At 41.3% G+C, this 24,673-nt stretch overlaps 2 protein-coding genes and 1 pseudogene across 6 annotated transcripts; 1 reads left to right on the forward strand and 2 right to left on the reverse strand.

Moving 5' to 3' along the window:
- Nucleotides 1-414: 414 nt before the first annotated feature.
- Nucleotides 415-5,666, forward strand: LOC115732567 (J domain-containing protein required for chloroplast accumulation response 1). Of its 4 annotated transcripts, XM_048274830.1 has the most exons (10): nucleotides 415-1,219; nucleotides 1,695-2,533; nucleotides 2,604-3,031; nucleotides 3,108-3,219; nucleotides 3,666-3,733; nucleotides 3,867-3,935; nucleotides 4,019-4,096; nucleotides 4,548-4,724; nucleotides 5,379-5,437; nucleotides 5,504-5,666. In XM_048274830.1, exons 1-9 carry the CDS (start codon nucleotides 735-737, stop codon nucleotides 5,415-5,417), a joined length of 2,295 nt encoding a protein of 764 aa, XP_048130787.1. In that variant the 5' UTR covers nucleotides 415-734; the 3' UTR covers nucleotides 5,418-5,437; nucleotides 5,504-5,666. The 4 variants fall into 4 exon arrangements, with proteins under 4 accessions (XP_048130787.1, XP_048130789.1, XP_048130786.1 ...); XM_048274832.1 differs by having other exon boundaries at nucleotides 3,108-3,180; nucleotides 5,379-5,666; XM_048274829.1 differs by having other exon boundaries at nucleotides 416-1,219; nucleotides 5,379-5,666.
- Nucleotides 5,667-6,171: 505 nt separating this feature from the next.
- LOC115730353 (lysophospholipid acyltransferase LPEAT1-like) lies at nucleotides 6,172-13,678 on the reverse strand. Of its 2 annotated transcripts, XM_030660994.2 has the most exons (8): nucleotides 12,973-13,678; nucleotides 11,548-11,667; nucleotides 11,428-11,465; nucleotides 10,694-10,758; nucleotides 9,135-9,203; nucleotides 8,547-8,680; nucleotides 7,698-7,838; nucleotides 6,172-6,432 (listed from the first exon to the last, which is right to left on the reverse strand). In XM_030660994.2, the coding sequence occupies exons 1-8, from the start codon at nucleotides 13,387-13,389 to the stop codon at nucleotides 6,343-6,345; spliced, it is 1,074 nt and encodes a 357-aa protein (XP_030516854.2). In that variant the 5' UTR covers nucleotides 13,390-13,678; the 3' UTR covers nucleotides 6,172-6,342. The 2 variants fall into 2 exon arrangements, with proteins under 2 accessions (XP_030516854.2, XP_048130790.1); XM_048274833.1 differs by lacking the exon at nucleotides 11,548-11,667.
- Nucleotides 13,679-15,441: 1,763 nt separating this feature from the next.
- LOC125313873 lies at nucleotides 15,442-22,090 on the reverse strand (annotated as a pseudogene).
- Nucleotides 22,091-24,673: the final 2,583 nt, after the last annotated feature.

Raw genomic sequence — 24,673 nt, forward strand, 5'->3', positions numbered from 1 at the left:
CTGTACAGTTGTCATCCATCCTCTCGCCAATTTTGCCGGGTCGCATTTTGATACCACACCTTTCCAACGATCCGATTGGCTCAATGAGTAGACCAATGAGCTCAAAGCTCATCAAGCAAGTCCAAAATATTCTCCTCCATATGACCACCCACCAAAAATCAGGGAGCCAATCAGATCTGCAATCATGGTTTTGACAAAGAGAAATGAGGGGGTTCTCGGAAAAGGAAGTTCAATTCATGCGCCTTCGCGGACATCCAGTGATTAACGTCCGCCAATAGAATTTACGGTAAAATTCACGTCCAAGAACATTAACAAAGTGACCCACCTAAAATGCCTTCTCTTTGTCAGCTTGAAAGTTTCCCCTTATCCACAGAGATTCTGCGGTCCCCAGCTTGTGTGGCTTCAATTCTTGCATTCCTCCCAACACCCACCTCCATGTTTGTCCTCTTCCCCTTCTGTGTTTTCGTTTTCGTTTTCATTTCTTCCTTCTCCAGGATGTAGTGTCTATGTCTGGTTTTATCAACATTTGCTCTTGATACCGCATGCCCTGTTCCAAAATCCTACAGTTCTCTCTGCAAATATGTCATTTAGCCCATAACTCATTGTAGTTATGCGAGAAGAGTTTCCCGCTGCTTTCGTTTTTGAATTCTAAACTTCCTTGGCTTCGGTGAGTCACGGGTGGAAGCCAAAACCTATGTCAGTGAGTTGAATCTGGCTGATGGGCAATTGTTGAAATGGAGAGATTCCCTCATAAGGACGATGTTCTTGTAGATTATAGCCATAGTAGTTCTCAAAGAGAAATACTGGGCCATGGCGTTTTGCCCAAGAAATTGTACCGAAACTCGGACATTGATTTCAACGACGTTTTTGGTGGTCCACCAAGGAGGTCATCGACCTATGAGATGAGGTACAGTCTCGGCGAAGCTGCGGATTCGTATGGACATAGGGGGAGTGGCGAAATTCCTTCCTATAGAAATCCATGGACCCACGAGAATGAGAAGCCGGTTTTCGGAGAGGAAAACACGAGCAGGAGGAGACTCATGAGTGAAGACTTCTTCGATGATATATTTAGGGGCAGCGAATCTGCTAGTTCCACTCCGAGGAAGCATGACCGAGACGTGTTCTCATCGTCCCCAGGTTCGCGGATCATGAGCCCTGTGAGGCCTCTGCCACCGCGAGCTGAGCCCTTGCTGAGCTCATCGGTTCCGTCACAGCTCAGGTCTTAAACTGTTTCTAGATAAAACTCTCAGTAATCGGATATGCTTTATTACAATAGCTGCTATATTTATGCACCATAAAACCGATGAAAAAGTTATTCAGGGATCTGCTAGAGTTTAGAAAGATGGGATACGTTTCGAAATGTTTTGGTCAAATTTGTTTTAAACAGGCTTTCTTCAATGTATTTTGTCCGTCAAATTCTTGGACATAGATGGTTCGAATGGTAAAGAAATTAGGGCTAATTGCCCGGTCACTAGCAGTTGCAAAACTGATGATTCCAGGGTGCTGATCTTATCTCAATCTGCTCTCCATTTACAGCAGAAGAAAACTTGTCTTGACAATTTCGAGCATATTGAATAAACAGTTTTCACATCATCTTTTTGGCAGTACATCTATAGAAATCCCTTTAGGATGTTAGATAAAACATTTCCGGTTAATGCCTTGTTTTAACTTCAATTGCCTTCACCATCTTCCAGCCTCCCTGTGACAATGAGCAAACCAGTGGACTCCACAACCCTCGGCTCCAGTTCTCCTACATCTTCTAAGTACAAGAATGGCTCTTTAAATGGGGCGAGCCACCCATGCTCCCCCAAGGTTTCTATATTGGGATGTCCGAGCCGAATGACACAAGTTCAGGATGCGTCCAAGGTTGTCATTCAACCGTCCTATCGGCCAAGCCCTCTGTCCCATGAGTTCTCTCTTAGCGGAGGCGAGATCATGAATGCAAACAAGTCTGACAAAGTCCACGATTCTAATAAGGGCACAGATCAAGATATGCTAAGCGGTGCCAAATTTCACTTCTCCATATACAAATGGGCTAGCAAAGGAATACCGCTGGCGATGCCTCTTAGAAGAGCGAACAGTTTGAAATCGAGAGAGAGAGTTAAAACAGAAAGCTTGAGCGGAAATGAGCACATAGACGGTCAGAATTGGACAGTAGAATCGGCATCCCCATCTGCTGAGAATATCGATTCTGTGTCTTTGAAGAGTGAAGTGCCAAATGGTGCACCCTCTGGAGTTAAAACCAGCAACATGGAAAGTGAGACAGTGAAGCAATCATGCTTGGAAGTTGAAGCGGAAACACGCCACACTGCTGAAGAAGCAGGCATCGATATTACCAGACAAAAAACTTTGAGCAGCTTAAGGAACAGTGCAGATGGCCATAGTGATGCCGTGCCATGCAATACAAGAGGAGAAACAAAATCTCACTCTCTGCCTCAGACAGGTTTGCATCAGAATATGGCAAAAGAGGAAGAACTATCCAAGCCCGAATTGAAACCTCTTCGTTCTTTGCTTAGTGATGAAGATGAACAAGGTAGTCTACATTAAAGATTAAATCTTTTATATCTTTCCGTGCAATTCAAATTCAGCATCTCTTTTTCCAGTTGCAGATAGTAATAACGTCAAGGTAGACAGCAAGAAGGAAGCAGAAACTAAAAGTTTGAGGAGTACTGAAGAGTCTCTTGGGCAGAATGATGCTGATAAAGGAGTAAAGAAACAAGATGGTCTTGGCGGTTTGAACAGCAAAGGAGTAAGAAAAGTTGCAGTGCCGGGAACGCCAATGGATCAACGAGATGGCATTGGTAGAAGGAGAGCAAAAGGAAAGGTCAAAGAGTTCATTAAAATCTTCAATCAGGAAGCTTCTTTGAAACCTAAATTTGATGTTCAACATCAAGGTGGGGGCTTTAGATGGAACAAGAGAGGAGGAAAAGCAGACGATCCAGCAGATCGTACCAATATTGGAGTAGAACGACAAGTTAAAGCATCCCATGCGGGAACTACTGACACAATAACTGAAACTTCCACTCATAATGTATTACTGATCCACTCCAGAAATATCTTTAGTACGCATATATATCCTATCTGAAGCATTTTATTTTCTTTTCCAGGTAAATCAGTTTCATAAACGGACTGATAGAGGACACTCTGGCAGAAGTACTGCTAGCTTTCTCTTTAGCGATGGTTCGTCAGAGAAGAAGAATAGCTCAGCATCAAGTACTGGTTAGTTCTATTTATGATGGTTTAGTTTAACTCACTATAACTAAGAAGACTTTATTACTCCCGATTGATTTTGACTGAGCATGTTCAGTGGAAGGGGTTCAAATGTTCAGACAAATTGAGATGCGCTTAATTTCTAATAGTTTGTCTGAGAACTGTAAATTATTGAAGGGAAGCATAGTGCCTGCTATTGCCTGCTATCACCACATGCGACAGCATGAAATGAACATCTCAATCTCTAATAATGAAACTTTCAGACAGGCTGTCTGCAGAAGTTTAAAAACTTATCCATGTAGAACGCCACCCCAACTTATACCTAGGAGTTTTTTCACTTCTCACATCCTCTTCATCTTATAGTCAGTCAACTTGTTTCCCAAGGACTACTTAGAGTTAAAGAAAGAAGAAGAATTGATCGAAGCTATATACTAATATCCTTCTTATTTTGTCAGAATCCACTCCTGAGGATGCAAGACCCACGGTTATTGAAATTGACGAGTCCTTCAGCGGGAACTTTGTGGTGCTTCGTTAACTTACTCAGACAAATTACTCCAATCAGTTGACAGTTTAATTTAATTGATCTTTCTGCAATCAGCTCAATGCAAGTCAATTGATCTTAGACCGTCAGTTTCATCTGAAGTTTCCTACTGCAGCTAAAAGAATTACCCCAAGATGAAGATAAGCAAAGACAACCAAGTGAAGCACTTGACAATAATATCAAAGTAATACTGGATACAAATGCATGGTTTGACATAGGTAGGTTGCTTTTGAAACAAAAGCTCTGATTTTGGAATCTATAACGCAGGTTATTGATGCTAAAATACGGCAGTGGTCTCGTGGGAAGGAAGGAAATATACGGTCCCTTCTGTCAACTTTGCAGTATGTGAGTATCAATTGCCAGCTATTTCTTGTGCCCAAAGGCACAGTGTGAGGCTGGTTAAACTCTTCTTGTGCTGATTCTTCTTGGCTTTATGGTCATAAACGTATTATTTCACATGCTTTTAGTATCTATATGAACTTCAGGCTAATGACTGAAGAGAGATTACTTGACAATCACAAATTGTTGATGGAATATGACAATCTAGAGTCAGAAAAGTAGAAGGTCTTGTTGCTGACTGATGTCCAATTCAGTGGACATCTCATAGGTGCTCGGCTCTGAATTTAATTGCGATCCCCAAATCTTTCGCGCTCATCGTGATTCCATAGCGTGACAGTTTCAAGCGAAAAATGTGGAAGACAATTACCTTCAAGACAGCTCTAAAACTTTTGCTGCAACTTAAGGTCATTCTTCCTTTGTATTACCAGCTGATGGACTTAGTTAATTTCCATCGCAGGTTCTTTGGCCGAAGAGTGGGTGGAAGCCAGTTCCTCTTGTTGAAATAATTGAAGGGCCTGCAGTGAAAAGAGCATATCAGAAAGCCTTGCTTTGCCTTCACCCAGACAAATTGCAGCAGAAGGGTGCTGCTTCAGATCAGAAGTACATAGCAGAACAAGTCTTCGACATATTGCAGGTGATTCTTTGTTACTCGCATGACGTGTCGTCTGCCGGTTTGTAAAATTTTAGGATAGTCAGAACACATTATTCTCAACAAAAGAAAAAGAAAAAGGCGTAGCATGTTAACATCACAGAAGTGGGCCAAGACCAACCATCCGCACTATCGAACGGGTTTTCCAGGCTACGTGAGAATCTTTTAGTACCTATCCTGTTGACAAGCCAATTCGTCCCGCAACTACCAACTTCTTTATGAACTTTGAACTTATAAGTTGACCATCAGCCAATCTGACGAGTGAATACCATTTATAACTGTTAGTTACCAACAGGGTCGGTTAAGATGAGTTACTGTCTGCCCTTACTCCTTCCCCTGGTCTTCGTGAAAACCCTGTGACCTGATTAGTGTAGCGTCATTCTGAGGGAGGAGGCTTCACTAGGCATTCATTGCAATAGATCAAAGAATTTCTCTAGTACTGAGGTCTTCGTTTCGCTTTCATGTTGTTGCTGTCTCGGTACTAGGTCCATTGTCTCCCGAAACTTGTTTGGCTATAGCACGTGAATCCTAGGAAACTATACCGTGGGATCACCATGTCCCTCACAAGTTTGCGAACTCTTGTCGACTTTTAACGAGGATGAAGTGGAATAACGCGAGAGGTGTACGGTATTGTTGCAGGAAGCATGGACTCACTTCAATTCGCTTGGATCAGCATGAGCCATCAATATTTGGTTATTTCGTTCTCAGCAATTGCGTGCAAAGGACATGGAGTGGATCTATATGACCCATCAAAATTTGGTTACTTGGTACCCAGCAATTGCTTGCACAGGATATGGAATTGCTTTACTAAAGTAAATACCACAGCCTGTAGAGAAGCACACAATCAATTTTAGACCCGGTTTGAGAGGCAAAGTTGAGTGATTCTCAAAGAGTTTCTGGTCAATAATACACTACTTTTCTGTCTTATCTCTAGCATTGCACCGAGGAGAGAGTACTTTTATAGTCAGTGTTTTGCCCACCTTGTCCTTCAATTGTGCATCAGAAGAATCATCATGGACAGCACACATCTTCACATGACAATCAATGTAGGAAGCCTTGTAAGATCAAGTGTCCTGAACTCGCCACCTAGGGATTTCCCTCATATTTCCCCTGATCTTATATGTTTTGAGCAGATTCGAGATAGCTTGAGACATGGGCGGAGAGAGAAAAAACAGACTAAGCACCTGTTTATGTGGGTGGAGAAGCGATGGCAAGGGTAAAGTCCAAAGAACAAAGGCCAGCTCATAACAGGATTTAAGAACACTATCAAACTGTCATAAATGGGGAATAAGAGCCCCAAGCCAAGATGGTCAATTCACCTCTGTACTCGGATAGAAAAGCTAGAACACCAAAAACGGATAGCACTTAAGAACAGTAGCTTCGGACAGGGTTCTGCACATAGATTTTTCACTGTCAAAATGAAAAGAGCAACCTCGACTAATCAGACTTGCAACGGCACAAGAGAGCTTCAACCTTGTCGTAGGTGTGTAACTACGTAAATTGTTAGCTCAGAGAATGGAATGCATCAACAGCAAGAAGTATTTGACCAATGAACTTTAATTGCTACCTTGCCCATAGAATTACCTAATGTCAATGGGGTAACTCAATCGTCTTTCTGCATGCAGTTACCATTGAGAGCAGCGTGGTATATTCGCTTCTCAGCCAATCCGCTATCCGATAGCATCAAATTTCCCTGCAGGTGAAGAGGGAGAGCAATTTGAACCAAATAAATGAATATCTCAACTGAGTAAATAACGCAAGTGCCACAGGAGAGCAGGATATCAAGTGTGAGCACAAGGGCCGCAACAAAACAGATAATGACTAAGATACTTGTATGACAAAACAAGTAGTACATCTTTGAGGGAAAAAAAAAAACCCTCCCCATAATAAAAAACCTTTCTGTGTCCGCTCAATTAGAAAAACCAGGCATAGGGGTGAAAAGTGAGTCAAGTAGCTCACGAGTACCTTGGGTTCGGCTCAATGAAAACTCGAAATCGACTCGCCTAATTTCCTGTCGAGCTCAAGCTACTTGAGCATATAGTCTAGTTGAGTTCGAGCACACCAGCTTGTGAGCCTTATTGAGTCTAAATAGAGCTTCTATTATTTCTTATAAAAACAAAAGGAAAAAAGACATATAAATGTAAATTTAACCCTCATAAGCATAAATGCAAGAAAATTATATGTAACATGAGTTGAGCTCAAGTATTTGGATTCTCTATTTTAATCAAGCTCGAGCTTAAATTTTCAAACTCGATTGAGCTCAAGTTGAGTTTTGAGCCCCCAATATGCAAGTTGAGATCGGCATTGTATCAACTCGATTCAGCTTGATTACACCTATTGCCAGGCGCAGAGATTACAAGGAAGGGAACATGAAGGGTCTATCTCTTTGTCAAACAGATGCAAAGCATCAGCAGGTTGTGGACTCTTGACAGGTGGATAACCAAACGAATTCATGAAAGAGGATGTTGCATTAACTGCCGGCTCCACCCTACTGTCGCCTCTGAACATCCAACGGAAAGACAAAAACAAAAGAAGCTTTCAATTTAAGTGGCAAGTTGAAGCACATAGAAGTAGCGAAGAGTTTTATGCCATTAATACGTGTAAAACATACAAGACAGTAGCTCTCCTAACTTGACTGTTAAGGCCTTCATCATTGTGAGAAGTACTGACAGACTATTCAGAGATTCCATTTTTACTTCGAATACCGTAGTCCGTATGCAAAGAGTTGTTCATGTCCACTTTAGCAAATTTGAAGAGCAAAGCTTAACTAGTATTTCTTTCCCCGGTACTTTAGTAGCATATTAGTAGATGGGGACTGTTTAAACATGAATTAACACTTCAACAATCTCCATTGCCAACAGTCAAGGACATAATTGTTAAGCCCTCAGGCATTCAAAAGCAACTTATTAACTAGTGAATTTTAAACTGTCAAACAATATTCAAGAAATAGGACCATACCATTACAGCCATTAACCTTCTGACATTATCTGCATAAAGTTTCGGATCATCCTGTTCTTGCTTTGAAGGGTAGTAAAGAGGTAGATATGTTACCTCCAAGTGATTAACGAATTGACAGAGGAGAAAAATAAGATGGCGCACCTGCAAATGATATTCTTCATTATATACATGTAAAACATATTCAAAAAAAACCCCCCCCCCTGGGGCCCGTAGTCTCTCCCCCCCTCCCCCCCTCAAAAAGCAATGGTTTAAAACCCCCCCCCCCTCGCAATTTATATTACTCCCTCGCATGTTTTGGTTTGTGGTCCCCCCCCCCTTTTCCTCCCCCCCCCTCCCCCCCCGCCCGGCCTGGGGATAAAAAAAAAAAAAAAAAAAAAAAAAAAAAAACATATTCAAGACAATATCTCTCCTAACTTGACTGTTAAGGACTTGATGCAATGGGACTCAGCAGACTGATAACAGCAATGAAAGCACGAATGCTGGATAAATAGCACCGTGGTTCCAACAACTGTTCTATAGAATTGAAAAACTGTTTCTTGAGTTGCTATAAACAAACTGGAGGACCAATTCTTATTAAAAACACACACAACCTCAGGGGTGAGGGGGAAATTTTCAAGCATGTGCTCCAAGATAGTAGCGGTCCCACACATATGCAGATTTATTGCAAGAAAATGCTTGCAATTCTGTCAGTTTAGAGATCATCAGAGAAGTTGTTCTGAAGAATCCACCTTATATTTACCTCACGAGGAGGTTTCCTTTCTCTTCTTTTAAGCGACAATGTTTACACAATATATATCTGGCAACATTTCAAATCTATTGAGCCAAAAATAAAAATTGCATCACACTGACCCCAGATATTGAGTCCCAGGCAGGACTAAATCTCTCATAAGGATATCTAAGAATCACTGGGAGCACAGGGGCGTTTGACAAAAAAGCACCTGTCTTAAATGGAAGAAGAAATTCCCCATTTGTGGTTGTGCCTTCTGCAGGACATTAGGAGATGTGTTAAAGCAGACAAACCGGTGTAGAAGAAAAGGGAGATCGCAATAAATATGGATCATCTAAGTAGTCAAGCAGTTATCCATATCTGCTTAGAGATCAGCAAGTTACCAGGTCCCTGGTGGCTCTTAATTAAGAAATCTCAAACTTAACAGAAGGATCAAAAACCAAGTTACCAAGTTAGCAAAACGACATAGACCTATTGATGGTTTTGATGTATTGGAGATAAAGCATGGTCCAATAGACCCTTCTGGTGTAAGTGATATCACAGAATCTCAGTAGAACAGAATAGAGAAAGTCCTCCAACAGGTCAACTGAAGAATGTGATTAGGTTTAAACATCTCGGCTTTTGACATATGATGGTGGAAGGCTACATATGAGAGAAAAATGAAGCAAACTTGACAAAGAATAAGATTCTAGCGCCACAGATCTACAAACCTGGAAAAAGCATCACTACTGGGGCATCTTTATTCACATGAGCTTCTTGAACTCTTTTAGCCACAATACCTGTACGCAATTGACCTGACTAATGAAGAAAACAGTTCCAGGACCAATCTCTCCAAAAGAGAAACAGGGTGCTCATGCTTAAAAATCTAGAAAATCCTATCTCAGGGTGAAAGTACAGGAAAATCCTCAAATAAATGATTCTCTTTTCCTAAAAGATCATGGGAGGCGAAATACAACTACATGTAAAACAGCTTCAAATAAAGGGAACTTGTCTCCAAAAGGACACTGTGGAACTTATCCTACAATTCAAATGGTTCAGCAGTAAAGATGTTCCTAGGTGACCCTTCTCCCACTAGTGCAGCTCCTTTTCTTTCACAAAATTTGCTTTTATTCTAGAGGATGTGGGAAGAGAATGGACTTTTGAACAAGAAGAATGCCCAAACAGGAATGTCAGAATAGCTAAACAGCAGAAGCTAATTATTTCAAATGTTTCGTATAACTAGAGGATCAACCAGATGCGCTCCTGCATGAGAATATTACTCTTTCAATATCTATTTTGTAGTAAGACGAGCTCAGGACTGCTTGGAATAAAAGAATTGGTCCATGGTTAATGCCACCATTCCACCTAATGAATTATTAGGATATGCTCAAAAGACTGTTCAAAGGTTCCATGTCCTCATTGCTTCTCAATTAATTCACTCTGAACTGCAATGACACCTCTCATGAGATTTTGGAAGTGTATTGCAAAAAGGAAGCTGCAGTGGAAGTAGAGGGTTTTCCATTCAGGTAATGGGAGTAGGCGTATGAAGGAGTGTTCAGATGTACAGCTAGGTCCAAGTTGCAAAAGAAGAATGTATACTGGGCAAGGCAACATCATGTTTGAAACACATCGATCTAAAATAGGGAGATCAATGAGTCTCATTAATTATCATCCGATTTCTCCTTGTGGCTCATATTCTTTCTCGTATTAAATCACAAAAACCATCTTAGCGGATAAACCATAGCAATTGCTATCTAGACTCTTACACCATACGACTAGAGATGAATGTCGAAGGTCGGAGTTCCTGCCAGTTCGGCTATGAAGTAACTTACTATCCTTTTAAGCAAGTCCTTTCCTTTAACTTCTTTATTGGGTTGTGTAAGAAATAGCATCCGGCCCACCTTTTTCTAATGATCAACATGGATAACCACTACAGAATCAAATTCTTAAATCTTGTCTTTATCAATTCCATAGCAATGATAGCATTGTAGTAGGAGAAATCAACTTACAGAAATATCAACAGATTTTTTGCAGGCAAGACTTGTCCTATAACCTACTGTTATTATAAAAAAAAATAGCAGAATTAAACAAACTCCTCCATTTTAGGTATCGAATCTCTTGACAAATTAAATTATTCTCTTTTCTTACCAGGCAGTCCTTTGTCGGAAAGATGTGAACCTCCATCACAATGACCCGCAGCAAAAGCTATATGGTGTTTATTCATTAACCATTTCTTGCAAAGGACAAATTGTTAAATTATGACAAACATAGTCATAAGTAGTATATGCACCTGCAACCCCCCTGAAGTCTAATGCTTTTGACTCCCTCTGGACATAGATACAACCAAGGCACTTGCTGCCAAAACACGTTACAGGAAGCTGGTATCATTGCATAGAAATGTAAAGTGATATATGTTGTAACTCGAAGATGAAACGGCCAAGTTACACATGTTCTAAGCTTAAAACTGTGATAGTTTTAGTCAGCAAACATATGTACCTTGTTCACACCTCAAGACATATTAAGCATTCTTCTTTATTGCTTTGGTACTACGTATACAATGTTTCAGAACATTTTCTTGCCAAAGGAAAATGCTTAACATGGAAGCAACAAAGGTGGATAATAAAGAACGGCAATTCATTAGTAACCTGAAGCATTCTTCTTTATTGCTTTGGTACTACGTATACAATGTTTCAGAACATATTAAGCATTCTTCTTTATTGCTTTGGTACTACGTATACAATGTTTCAGAACATTTTCTTGCCAAAGGAAAATGCTTAACATGGAAGCAACAAAGGTGGATAATAAAGAACGGCAATTCATTAGTAACCTGAAGCATTCTTCTTTATTGCTTTGGTACTACGTATACAATGTTTCAGAACATATTAAGCATTCTTCTTTATTGCTTTGGTACTACGGATACAATGTTTCAGAACATTTTCTTGCCAAAGGAAAATGCTTAACATGGAAGCAACAAAGGTGGATAATAAAGAACGGCAATTCATTAGTAACCTGAAGTGCACTAACCTGACAAGGCCAACAATGGGAAGTTCAGCCACCGATCTCTTCAGCAATTTCAAAAAAAAAAAGACACTAGTGTCAGTAAAAGTGTCACAGCAACAAATTTAACGTCATGCATTGACAGACCTTGGCAACAAAGCTTGGAAAAGAGGACGACATGTGATACAATATGTCTATGTAAGATACATGGTTAGATATAATCGCTCCCGGCCTCTCGTTCTCCTCAAGCTGCTCTACGGCAAAATTCTGACCCATTTGGAAGAGAAGGAACCCAGAGAGATAAAAGCAATTAATGTCAGTAAAACAAGACTCTACAAATTATATTGCCTAAGGAAGAAACTTCATTTAATCAAATCCCAATAGTTTAATAATACAATGGATGTACGAAATTCACGAATGCTTCAGAAAAAAACACGCCACAATTTGCTTGGTTGCTCTTATATTAATTGGACTGTCAGAACTAGATAACAATATCAGCTAAAATACCATAAAGTTAAGCCAAATTCAAATGGTAAATAGACGTTTTCATTCATTTCAAAAGAGGGCAAGACTCTCAAAATGGTATAACAAATGTGACATTTTGAGTCTAGAAACAGTACATTATGAATCTCTCCAAAGTACAGCTAAACCAGATATTTCATTTATCCATTGAGTGTGCCACACGCAAACCCCAACTCCCACGCCCCCACCCCCCACCCCCACCCCCCAAAAAAAAAAAAAAGACCATGAAAAGCACAGCAATGCAAGAGATGCTGTATGCCTGTCTATGGAAACCTTCATTTGAAGAACAGCCTTCAACTATCCAGAAAACAAGTGCAGCTTGAATATATTGAAAATAACACTGTGACTTACTCTCATCCAGGTGTTTGCACAATTTTGGGACAACCTACAGAAGAGCAAGCATGCCTTGTGGAATGGAATTACTGGGCTAGTATCAAAGATTTTTACGGTTGCGATCCGTAAAACATTATTCAATTCATAAACAACTGAAAATAATCGATTGTTTGATTAAAACGTCTATTTACCAGCACCACCAGCTCTGTCCATTCTTCATTCATTATAGCATCTTCCCAACAAACCTCATGAATGGTATGAAGTTCGTAATTGCTTTCAATTTCAAATTTCAATGCAATTTCGAATCCAGTTGGAACAGATCCACTTTGCTATTGCATGGTCAAATTCAAAAATTAAATGACCTCATGGACAAACACTGCAGAAACTATTTGATAAGCAGACATTCATGTGCTCTCTCTCTCTCTCTCTCTCTCTTCATTTAACATCTTAATAGTAATTAAACCCACGCGTATTCATACCCCTTTAAATCGATGTGACATCTTCCTCGCACGACATTTCTCTCGTTTGCTGCAAACAACATAGACTAAAATTGCTAAAATTAAGCTAGACGTAGTCAGAATCGCTTCCTAAACCCATAGCAATGTCGGGGAAAGATTCTTCAAACCTCAAACCATAAGCATCAAATTCCACACAGAATAAATTTCAAACGATAGCTTCAAAACACGAGCAAAAAGCACAACGTTCCGCCCCCCTTACCTCACCATCACCGGACTTGAGAATTCTCGGCCCGCAACGCCTCTCACGAATCCTGTAAAACCCGAGCGTGAAGAACATGACCCGGGACAAGAACCTCCTGGAGTACACGATCACCGCCCTCCGCCACCCTCCGACGTGAGCGTAGTCCTCCTGGTCGTCCTCCCGGTGCGGCTCCAAGCCGAGAGTGCAGACCCTGCAGATGGAGTAGTAGAACAGGGCCAGGCTCACGCCGACCACGACGCGCACGGGCACGATCGTCACCAGCGCGAGGCCTAGGAGCACCTTCTCGGCCAGAGGCGGGTCGCCGCGCCCCCTGGGGCCGTACACGTCGTGGCGGACGAACGGAGCGAACTTCCTCTCCAGCTCGTCGCAGGGCGGCTTCGTATCGATCACAGGGTGCTCGAGGTCGGGCTCCATTGATGGATCGGGAAGCTGCCTGTTGTGGAAGCAGATTTGGTTGACGAGTTGAGTGAGCAAGAGAGAGTCTGGGGAGTTTCGCGAGTCAAGTGTTCGACAAAATTCTAAGCGTTTCGCAGTCGGCGCATTTTTGCTCGAGCTCGTGGTGTCGACACGTCCAATGGCGAAGTTGCCTGCGATTTCCCGAGCTGGAAGGGAGCAAGAGACGTGGCTTGCGCGCGGAACTGATACGTGACGCTTATAACTTAAGCGGCTGTTTGACACCGGGACAAAAAATTCTCCCTCTTTGTCTGAAAGGCGGGAAACAGATTGCGTGGAGAGCAGTTCTCGTATGTTTCTCAACCATATGAGCCCGGATAATCTCCGTCTTTAACTAATTACTGTGGAACTTGATCGTCCGGAAAACCAAAATCCCCTGATTAGGTACATGGACGCATTTAATTTCATCGGATGTTTGTTCCATTTAGGATATCAAAACAAAACAAAGAGACAAATCTTAGATTTAACTTTAGAAATCCTATGGCAATAGTCGCCGCTATTGACGACGATGGTCGTGTTCAGCCATCATGACCAAAAAAAAAAAAAAAGAGGAAAAGGGCTAATGCGACCGCCTGATGATTGTTTGAGTGATCATGCAATCACGTTGTGGTCTCGAACATTGACGTGGATCGATCTGGGGTCCTAGGACAAATCTAGGACCTTTTTCTCAGTAGATGCAATCTTAATAGATCATTAAGTATTCGCAAATTCAAATATGTTAAGAGTTTCTGTAATATATATATCGGATTGATAAGAAAAATGATCGAAGAAGCTTTGTTCATGTAGAAAAATTATATATGCAGAATAGTTTAGTTGACTAATAGAATATACATGTGGGAGCAAGATGATAGAAAAATGTGAATAATAACTTCATCGGTTACTTTTTTTTTTGAAAAGTTTTGTGGGGGACAAAATTGAAAATGAAATTTTAGAAACATTAACAAATATCAATAAACTTCAGTGGTGGCAACTAGCAAGGTGCGTTTGGGGAATTAGCCCAAAACTTTGGCATAATTGCAAAGAACTTTAGAGTCCGTTAAACGCTAGTTGAATGAGTATAAAAGAGTTTTCACGAAATGTAAGTACTGTTTTGCCTAAAAGACTTTGGTGTAAATGAAAAAAAGGAAAATAAGTGTATTCTTCAAATGAGCAAGGGCCTTTAGAGGTCCAAAGAAGTTTTAAGAGTGTGTTCCCAAACGCGCCTATTGTTCATCGCGCATAGCGATTAGGGGCGAGCAAAAGAATCGGACCAAAATAAGAATCAAACTGAATCGACCGGTTCTAGACAGTTCCTACGAGAACAAGTCCAGTCACCGGTTCCTCAAATTTGGGATCAATGAATATCGTACGATTCTTGGTTTCAGGTATCGACTCACTCATTCGGACCACTTTAATCGGATTTAAAATTCATATTATTTCAAATTGGAAAAAGCCTAATTCTCCATTCTTTTCCTGCTCGTAGTCTCAACCTCGGTCACGCTTATTGCTTAGGCAGCTTAGTTTCACTTCTCTCAAGTTCAATCACAAAGCGTTCACACCTCCCTCACGGCTGATGCTTCTCACTTCTCTCCGTTTCAGTTGTGATTATGCCTCTCATGAAATAGGGAGGAAAAAAAAATGGAGATACAATCGATTCCTGAACCCACCTGGAACCGACCTTTCTAGTCCGATTCCTAATTCCAAGGTAGGAATGTGCTCACTCTAGAATCGGTCGACCCTTCTAGTGATGGCCGACAACGGCTGTATGTGGTTGATGATGAGTGACACTAATGTTGAGGCGTTAAAAGACTTTGCGGTAAATTTGGGGCTTAACATTATTTGGATTTTTTTCAAGAAGACGTAATATATCCTTTTTTGTTATTCAAAGTGAGGATTTTCAGAAAAGAAAGGATGCAAAATAACTGCGAATTGATAGGCGCCATTTGATTAAGAAAAATAAAGTCTCATTATTACAACTTTCGAACATGAAATCTTATTGTCTTTCGTATAAATGAGTCCACAAAAGCATATTAGTTACGAGCTTCATCTCTCGCTGTATATCCTCATAGAACAACATAAATGCAAACTACGAAGCACGATCCGCGTAGAGCTCTGCCTCACATCCCCTAGACTTCGTCTTCCAATCTTCACGCACTGCAGCGAGCGATGTACGAGAACGCCCGCCTTGGCTCAAGCTCTCGACCGAGTGTTGACACCTAAATTTTGATTTCTTCTTAATCATTTATTTTGCATAAAAATCTGGAGTTAAATTTTAATTCCTACCAAAAATAATAGCTCATCATTTTCATTCAATTTTAGTATTCATGCATTACATTTTGCATTGGACCTGTGGCGGAAGCGAATCTGAAATTGACATAGGGTCCGAGCAAGAACTCATCAGAAATTTAGCAAGCACGCGAAGGGGATATGGTGTCCAAAATTCATAGGCAAAAACAAGAGTCCTAAGCCTCGTCAAAATTGAGCAAGACCGAGCCCATGTTGGTTGGAAATTTGATCAAGGCCACGAATATAACATGGATCAAATCTTGCGGATATATGTGTGATGCTTTGGGCTTGGAAAATCTGCATTATTTAATAACCCTTAAAGCTTTAATTATATTAAGATAATACTATATTCTTTTGAAAAAAAAAGCATGGAGATCTTGAGAAAACCCTAGTGGTCTTTGCTTATAAAAGGGACTTACATTCACGTCACAAGGGGATCTCTCTCGTTCAGAAAAAAATCAGACTTCACGTGAAAATATTCGGAGAGAAAGAAAGAAAGGCGGGTCCTCCGGCAACAAGGAAACATCAATCTTCGACCGCCTTCTTTCCTTGCGGTTTTCTTGTTTTTCCCTGTAGTTTTAAGGCTATTACTGCGGTTTTCACACTTATTGCTGCGGTTTTCCCTCTATTGCTGCGGTTTTGCACCTATTGCTGCAGTTTGGTGCCTGATTACTTGCTGTTCGGGGTTGCATCTGCTGCCGATTCGTGTTCAATCCCTTTGCCGTTCGGGTTGACTTTGCTGCTGTTTCGTCCTTAAATCGCTACAAGTTTGGGGCCGAATAAGTGCACATTTTCAGGCTCAATTCAAGATTCAAGCTCAAGTTAGCTGCTGCAAAATCGCTTCATCAAATCCCTTGGGCGCACAACATTCCGTAGTCGATCGGTTCAATCATCCAAGTTTGGTGTGCAATTTCTTCGATTCAAGTTCGAATTAGGTATCATCTTTATCCCAAATATTCTGAAAATTGACTGCATAATTTAAGGTTTAGATGAATGCAATATTCGGGATATGATGAGATTATTACCTAGTTTAAAAAAAATCTGAATCGGAAGTTATCTTGTGGATATCATGAGTATCATTGAATTCGACTTTGGGATATTGGCATATCTTTGTATATCATGTGATTTGATTTGAATATAATTTGGTTCCAGATCATATTTTGGGGATGTCATGATATCTCAAGTATATTCTGAATTGACAAGCATATTTTTGGATATTTGATTTGAATTTAAGATAATCCGAATCCCGATCACATCTTAAAGATATTGTGCACATCTTTTCGAATGTCCAAGATTATCTTGTGGTGAATTGAAACCCTTAAAAATTCTGATCATATCTTTTAGGTTTGGATAGTTATCTAAATTTTTTTTTTAAATCTCAAGAGATAATTTTCTAAGTTTAAAAGATATGTGAATCCTTTGCGGATGGGGCCATATGCCCTTTAAAATTTTGGTAATCCCCTATGGATTTTCGAAATTCATGTAGCCTTGATTGATTTTTACTTTTATATTTAGCATGTTTATATTCTGCATATTGTTTGCCATTTATTGCCATAAAGTTTGAACTTTAGTAAGCAATATTGCCCATAACACATGCTCCATATTTGTGCCTTGTCCCTCGAAAAACGTACATTAAAGGCAACATATGACTTCGATCTCGAAGTACGATCGTGCCCGTGCGTGTGAATTAGATATCAAATCCTCGATCTCGAGGAGCGGATCGCTAATTCCTAAATAGAATTTCAAGGTTTGCCCTATGTATATAGGGACGATGGTAATTCTATAATATATTCACTTGCTAACCCTAATCTCGGGGGATGTTGTGAATAAAAATCGGAATTTCGGATTTAAAGGTGTTTTATGGGCAATATTGTTTATTTTTGTTCAAATTTCATTGTTTTCATGGTTTAAATAAATTCCTAAAAAATCCCAAAAAAAAGATGTCACGTTTTCTTAAGCTAAATCACATTTCTCTTCACTTCTTGCATGAAAATAATGTCTAATAAAATTAGGACTTTGAGAAATCAATTTCTTAAGTTAAATTAGATGTTACTTCACATTAGAGTAGTTTTTACCTTTATTTTTTCATGAATCTGAAAATACACAAAAATATACCCAAAAAAATACCATCCACGTTGCATAGCATTATAGTTTAGTTTGTATTATTATATTTTCTTTGTCATGCATATTTGCCACGTCATTATGCCATGTCATGTATTTTTGCCATGTCATTACATCTCACATGTCATATAGGTAGGTTGCATTAGCATTGCATTTAATAAAAGAAAACCCCAAAAAAAAATTAATTCAAATCATCAAACTAAGGATTTTTCATGAAAATCGGGTACCGAAAGGGCATTAATTGAAAAGTTAATGTAACCAAGTCCCCGAATCCATTTAATCTCTGGTTCGTATGAAATAAAGTATTTTCTCCCTAATACTTTATTTAGGTTTCTAATCTACCTACCATAAAAGATTAGTGGCGGCTCCAATTTAAAATCTTGGCATGTAATTGAACCTAAGTTGCGATTCGGTAGGACTTGGGAGAGTCCGAATTAGGTTAGTTAATCTAATTAACCTAATAATCCGTTAACCTGAAAAAACCAATTTTTAGGTCGTGACACCGAGCAATCTCTAATCTCTCGAGCCCTACGTCTCATTCTCTTCCCTTCTTCTCCTTCCACCACGGCCCTTACTTGGGGTGATCATGGTTCCATGGTACAATCGGGAACTTGAAACAGGAATTTGTGGAAAGTGATCCGGTTCCGGGTTTCCAGATATGTAGGGTAGGTTTCGGGTTCCAAAAATTGAGGAATCTATTCTAATGGCTAGGTTTTAAGTTTCACTACCTAGAACCTAGAACAGAACCTAAAACTAGGACCATAGATCATGAAATAAATTTTTGTGTTTTTGTTAGTATATGTCTCACACGATCCTACAATGTTGTATGGCAGCCGATGATGAGAGTATAATCTGGAGCCAAACAAAATTTTATGTTCCAAGTTTCAAAAAATGAGGAACCTCTTTCAACGAGTTGATTTCAATTTCTAAATGTAACTTTAGCGGTTGTAGCATTCACTCTCATTTTGATTAACTAAAAATGAAAAAAGAAAAGAAATTAGCAAGTTCTCGGGTACCCTAGAGTCGACTCTAGAACCTATGGCAAGGTAGCTTCCAAGTTTGAGGATATGACGGATAGGTTCCAGATTCTAAAAAATGATAAACTTGTTCCGACGGGTAGGTTCAGGGTTTCAAATGGAACCTGTAAGAAACTTGAAACCGCTCACCGCTACGCCTTCTCAATCTCCTTCCTCCCCACCACCTTCCCTCCCTCCTTGACCCACGGCCTAATGGCGACCCCGACGTCTTCTACCAGCATCGCCGTGTTCGTCCTCTGCTCGGCGTAGAGCGGCTAGGCTATCATCGGCACGCCTTTGGCCTAGCTCTCGATAGTCGAGTTCCAGCCGCAATGCGATAGGAATGCTTTAACCGAGGGGTGGCTTAGTACGGCCACCCGGGCGGCCCAAGAGGGTGCCACCATGCCTACCTCTCGAGTCTTCTCTAGGAACCTTGCGGTAGATACTTGGTCGGATCGTCTTCTTTGTCGCTCCCCACATGAAAAAATGCAGCTGAGACAAAGTGCTATTGTTTCAAAGCAGCACGCTTCTAAGACCCACTCGCATAACGACGTCTGTGGAATACAACCTAGACATCACTCGCGCCTTATTTGGTGCGTTGAATTTGAGATTTATAATAGGGAATTGGTTCAATCTAACTTTCAGAAAGATACATCGGTATTCATTAACAAAATCTCATATGTATTCATTTTGTCGCATCATTATCTTCTGCTGAGCTTTGCAATTTTATGTGGCATTTCGATAGAGCAAGTAACAAGAAGTCGAGGAATATTCTCAGTCGCCGAGCACGCAACTATAAATGCTAAAGAAAAGAAGAGAAATTGAGAGGAAATCTTACACAAAATTAGGAGGATGAAAAAATTAGCAACCTCTTTGTTAGGATGAAGTAAATTATGTGAGCAAATCACGTCCTTCGTTTAGCGCTCAACCTAAGAGCAAGCAGCTAATACATTTCGAGAAAATACTGCGTACCCACAAGGTAGAGCTGATGAGGTCCCCATCTCCACTCACAGTGCAACACGTGTGGCACGAGGGGCCCACCAGTAAAAAAAATGAAAAACTTCTCTCTCTGCACGGTCTCCTTGCCTCTCTCTGTCTCATTGCTTGAACACGATGAAGTTGGTGGTGGTGGCCAGCCATGGTAGACTGGCGCACGACTCGGGACGAGCAGCTCACTGTTCATCCATGATCGTCGTCGGTGTCGTTCGGCCAGATCCCATCAGTTCGGTCAGCGATGCCGGCGAGGGAGGGCTGCTTGAGTCCTCAATGAAGTTGAGGGTGGCGACGAGGGGTCTCGAGCTTGCAAGTGCCATGGCTGCTCGAGCTCGAGCTTTGGGGTCACCGGCCACAGGTGAGGCAACTGCAAGCTCGACATCTGGCGGCCATGGCTGCGAACCGACAAGGCTGCCTCGGCCATGGCTGCTCAAGCTTGACTCGTGGCCATGGCCGCTCGAGCTGGAAGTCTAGTTTCATTGGACACAGGCGATTGCAAGCTTGACATTTGGCGACCGTGGCCGCAAAACGCTAGGGTTATTGCCTATTTTGGACGGCTTAAATTCCATATTGGTGAGGCGCACGAAGGGACCGGATCAATTGACGGCGAGCCCGTGGCTGAAGACTCCGACCGTGCTCTTTGCCGTTGGCAGTGGCTCGGGGTCGAGGTCGGAGAAGGAAAGAGGGTTAGGTGGAGGAGAGAGAGGGGGAAAGAGAGGAAGGGAGACCGTGCAGAGAGAAGTTTTTCTTTCTTTTTTTTTTTTGTGGGCCCCCTCGTGCGACACATGTTGCACAGTGAGTGGATATGGGGACCACGTCAGCTCTACCTTATGGGTACGCAATATTTTCTCAATACATTCCACACTTATTGAATACGATTATATGGTCAGTTCTCGAGCCTTTGATGTCAAAAGCATCCATGGTTTGAAATCATAGTTCCTACGAGGCGGAGACAATGGAATCAGTCCATGGATTTTCTTTCCTTTTATCACATAGCGCAGTATGGGCTATTGAGATACAATGATCATCTTGAAATTGAGATCCAAAGGAAAGGCTCAACTGATTCAACAATTAAATCAATGGCGTTATCGTATTATTAGTCTCGGCTTTAGCTTTAGCATTCTTAAGGAAAACTCATATTCTAGTTGGATTTTTATCGTATACAAGATGAACTATAGGTCACACGGGATCATTTGCTGAAGAACCCACCTTATAATTGGAAAGAAAAGTCGATGTATATTAACATTTAAAATCACCACGAATTATTGTTTAATTCGATATAGAAACGACTGTTTATTTGTCAGGAAATTATAATATTATCACGTTAACCAAAATAAGAACATAGACGCACGCTCTCACTACTGAGTTTGTGGGTCTTACGGGTGGCAGAGGCATCCGTGGGCTTCCGTACGATCCACAGGAACCTCTGCTGGCTCAGCTCCAAACCCCAGGCCATCTCCACCTGCTGCTCCCTCGTCAGCGTCCCGCCGCTTCCCAGCGATACCAACACAACCGACTCTTCCGGTTGCCTGTCCAGCCACGCGAGGCGCTCGGCATCTGTCGAGCGCAGCCCCTCCGCGTCCCCGTCCTCGTGCACAAGCGGCCCGATCGCATGGACAGGTGGGACCGGCACCTGCCGATAAAAGGAGTCCTCCCTCAGCGCCCGGAGCGGACCCGGCTCTGGGCCTCCCACGTGTTCAGGAAGATCCTCGCCGCCATGGACCATCGACTGACGTGGCACAGGAACCACCGATACTCCTCGTTTTTGCGGTCCTTCACCTGGTCCAGCAGGTCCTCCAGTTGGATCGGCTGGCACCCAGGGACCCACACCTCGCGGTCAAGTGTCGGCAGGTACAACGGGAACGCAAGCATCGTGGCTGACGTCGTGAAGAACGAGAAGGTCGGGACTAGCGCCCTCGGGTAGCTCAGCTCAATGAGTCTGGCTTTGAGGCTCTTGAGGCTCGCTTCAACAATGAGGCATACGCGGGTGAGGATGTGGGAGTCTTCCAGGACGACAGAGGCGGTGTCGACGGCTGGGAGGCCGAGCACGTGCAGGTCATGTGGGAGTCCCGGTGCATTTAGTAGCCGGTCTTGAACTGGAGTCAGGTCGACGGTAGTGATGACGAGGAAGGTGACTCGAAAGCCGTGGCCAATTACAAGGCGTTTTGAGAACTGGAGGAGGAGGATAGCCGAGGCCCGAGTTTTGCTAGGACCGCCACTAGGGTCTTGTTGTCTTGGTTGGCCAAGTACGATGCCGTTTCCAGCATGGTGTGTAGGCTTGGTGGTGAACGGGAAAGCGGGAGATGGAAAGCGCTCGTTGTGGTGGTGGTTCTTTGGCAGCGTGCATGTCGTCTTATAGACTCGATCGAATAAGCCAGCGTGGGGACAAATTGGTGTAGTTCTTATACAATCGGTAGCTTTAATTTAAGTAGTTATGGTTTCAAACCAGAAGACATGCACATATGTAGAGCTACGATTTGTTCCTTTAGAATCATCTTAAACTAAACGATTATCGTTGACCAAAAAAAAACCTAAAGGATTATCATACTAAATGATTGACGAGACCGTTCTATCAACGTGCTAGATATTAGAATGTCCCTGTTCATGAGCTAGAAACTACCCAAGCCACAAGCTGGCTAATGTATATCTTACGGCTTAACTCGAACTTGGGAGAACTTATCTTAAAAATCATAAACTTATTATCATTATATCAATTCAGTTATAAATCTTTTTTCTGATCAATTCAGTCTTAAAAATTTTTACATTTATATCAATGCAGTCCTTCCGACCAATTTTGGCCGATTGGCGCCGACGTGGACATTTTAAAGTAATATTTTAATAATTTTTTCATTTTTTATTTTTGATTTTTTTAATTCTTTTTTCTCCTTTTTTTTTTTTTTTCCTTCTCCTTCTTCCCCTAGTCGATCCTTGAATTGGCGATTGCCAGAAGCGAGGGCCGGCAAGGCTAAGCTCGCCCAATGACGGCGAGGTTGAGCCTTGCCGGATCTAGGCAAGGCCGACCTCACCTATCACTAGCGAGGCTCAACCTCGCTGGGTGAAGACCGAGACCTCAAGGTTATGCGATTGCGAGGAGATCGTTGGACGCGTAATAGCTCGGTATGGACGAGGTTCGACCGAAAAAGGCGTCATTTGTGACCAGGATTTTGCGAGAGAGAATGGATTCGAATCAAAGAAAAGGCAGGGTTGAGATGGAGCTCCTTCAGGTCCAACCGCTCGCCGTGGAGGTATGGTGGGAGCATCAGACTGTGCACTAGACAAATATGGTGATGTCGGCAAAGAACTGAAGAAGAAGAAGAATCATAATAGTGCTTGCCCAGCCCAGCCATGCCATGGCGTCCTAGCCTTTGGGGGTCGTCGATCCAGCAATCGGGGTGGAAGAAAAAAAAACAAATGTCACATCACACGCCCTTGCAGACCCTAAGCCATAAAAAAAAAAGGAAAAATTTTATAAAAAAATTCAAAATATTATTAAAATTGTCACGTCGGTATGGGCCTGTCGAAGTTAGTCGAAAGGACTAGGACTAAACTGGCAAAAAGAATTTTATGACCGAATTGGCACAATTACAATATATTTAGCATTTTTTTGAAAATATTTCTAACAAAATTAGGTGGTTCTTATCATATAGTAATCTCAATGATGAACACATAGGGCAGTGTTGGCAAGAAAAGGACTAGCCCACCGACATCAAACTGACCTCAATTAATTTTTTTAGGAAAAAAGTCACCAAAAATTCTAAAATATGCCCATTGTGACGCATTTATCCTAAACTTTTTTCTTGTGACACAAAAAATCCCAAACTTTTATCCATGTGACACATTTACCCTCAAACTTATACTAGTGCGACACATTGACTTCAAACTTTTTCTTGTGGCACTAAAAATCCTAAATTTGTATCCGTGCGACACATTTACCTCAATATTTAGGGTAAATGTGTCATATGCTTATAAATTTAGAATTTTTTGTGTTACAAAAAGATAATTTAGGGTGAATGTGTCACATTGATATAAGTTTGGGATTTTTTGTGTCATAAAAAAAAGTTTGGATAAAGGTGTCACACATATACAAATTTGAAGTTTTTGGTGTCACAAGAAAAAGTTTAAGATAAATGTGTCACGGTGGGAATAATTTAAAATTTTTGATGGTATTTTTCCATTTTTTTATCCAGCTAAAGTCACATCAAAATGACGGCCACCAATATTTTTCCCCAAAGGGTAGGTACTGAAGTTAAGGATGACCAATTGAAGTCTTATATTAATCACTTTTTGTCATTGACAAAATAGATAGAGAGAAGCGTCGAGGTCAACTCTTTCTCAGAGTTATTATTGATGTCTTCACTGGGGAACGTTTGACTTGAAACGATAACTAATTAAGTTAAATCACTCGTACTAAAGGATTAACAAACTTGCGGTTGCAGTTCTATCAACGTGCTAGAAGTTAGAATCTCTCTTTACATCAGATAGTAAATACCCGTGCCACGAGCTGACGAATGAGTGTCTTACAACTCAACTCGAATTTTAGATATCATGAAAGACAACTCTATACTGCACGCGTCTCGAACATCATAACCATGCTATTTTACTTACTTTCGATGTTTGTTTCTCCAAATATAAATAGAGTAAGAGAGAGAGCCGTGCTTCCGAGGTTTTATTGAAAGTCATTCTAGGTAAATGGTGTCTTAGAATTGGACCCAAAAAAAAAAAAAAAAATTGGTGTCTTAGGTACTTGCTACACAACCAAATAAAAAGAATTATGGAAGTAATAGACTGGTTTTTCATGACACGTGTCCCGAGAGGGGCCTGATTTTTTAGAATTTCTTGGGAAATGTTTA

Source organism: Rhodamnia argentea, chromosome 2 (assembly GCF_020921035.1).
Source record: "Rhodamnia argentea isolate NSW1041297 chromosome 2, ASM2092103v1, whole genome shotgun sequence".
Classification (NCBI taxonomy): Eukaryota; Viridiplantae; Streptophyta; class Magnoliopsida; order Myrtales; family Myrtaceae; genus Rhodamnia; species Rhodamnia argentea.

What these genes read in the sequence shown, in the direction of transcription:
- LOC115732567 (XM_048274830.1), top strand. Translation starts at nt 735, where the DNA reads ATGGAGAGATTCCCTCATAAGGACGATGTTCTTGTAGATTATAGCCAT. An exon ending in TAGTGATGAAGATGAACAAG is followed by an intron (nt 2,534 to 2,603) that starts GTAGTCTACATT and finishes CTCTTTTTCCAG; the next exon opens with TTGCAGATAGTAATAACGTC. An exon ending in TAGCTCAGCATCAAGTACTG is followed by an intron (nt 3,220 to 3,665) that starts GTTAGTTCTATT and finishes TTATTTTGTCAG; the next exon opens with AATCCACTCCTGAGGATGCA.
- LOC115730353 (XM_030660994.2), bottom strand. Translation starts at nt 13,389, where the DNA reads ATGGAGCCCGACCTCGAGCACCCTGTGATCGATACGAAGCCGCCCTGC. An exon ending in CCCATTGTTGGCCTTGTCAG is followed by an intron (nt 10,759 to 11,427) that starts GTTAGTGCACTT and finishes GTGTTTTGGCAG; the next exon opens with CAAGTGCCTTGGTTGTATCT. An exon ending in AGACTTCAGGGGGGTTGCAG is followed by an intron (nt 9,204 to 10,693) that starts GTGCATATACTA and finishes AATTGCGTACAG; the next exon opens with GTATTGTGGCTAAAAGAGTT.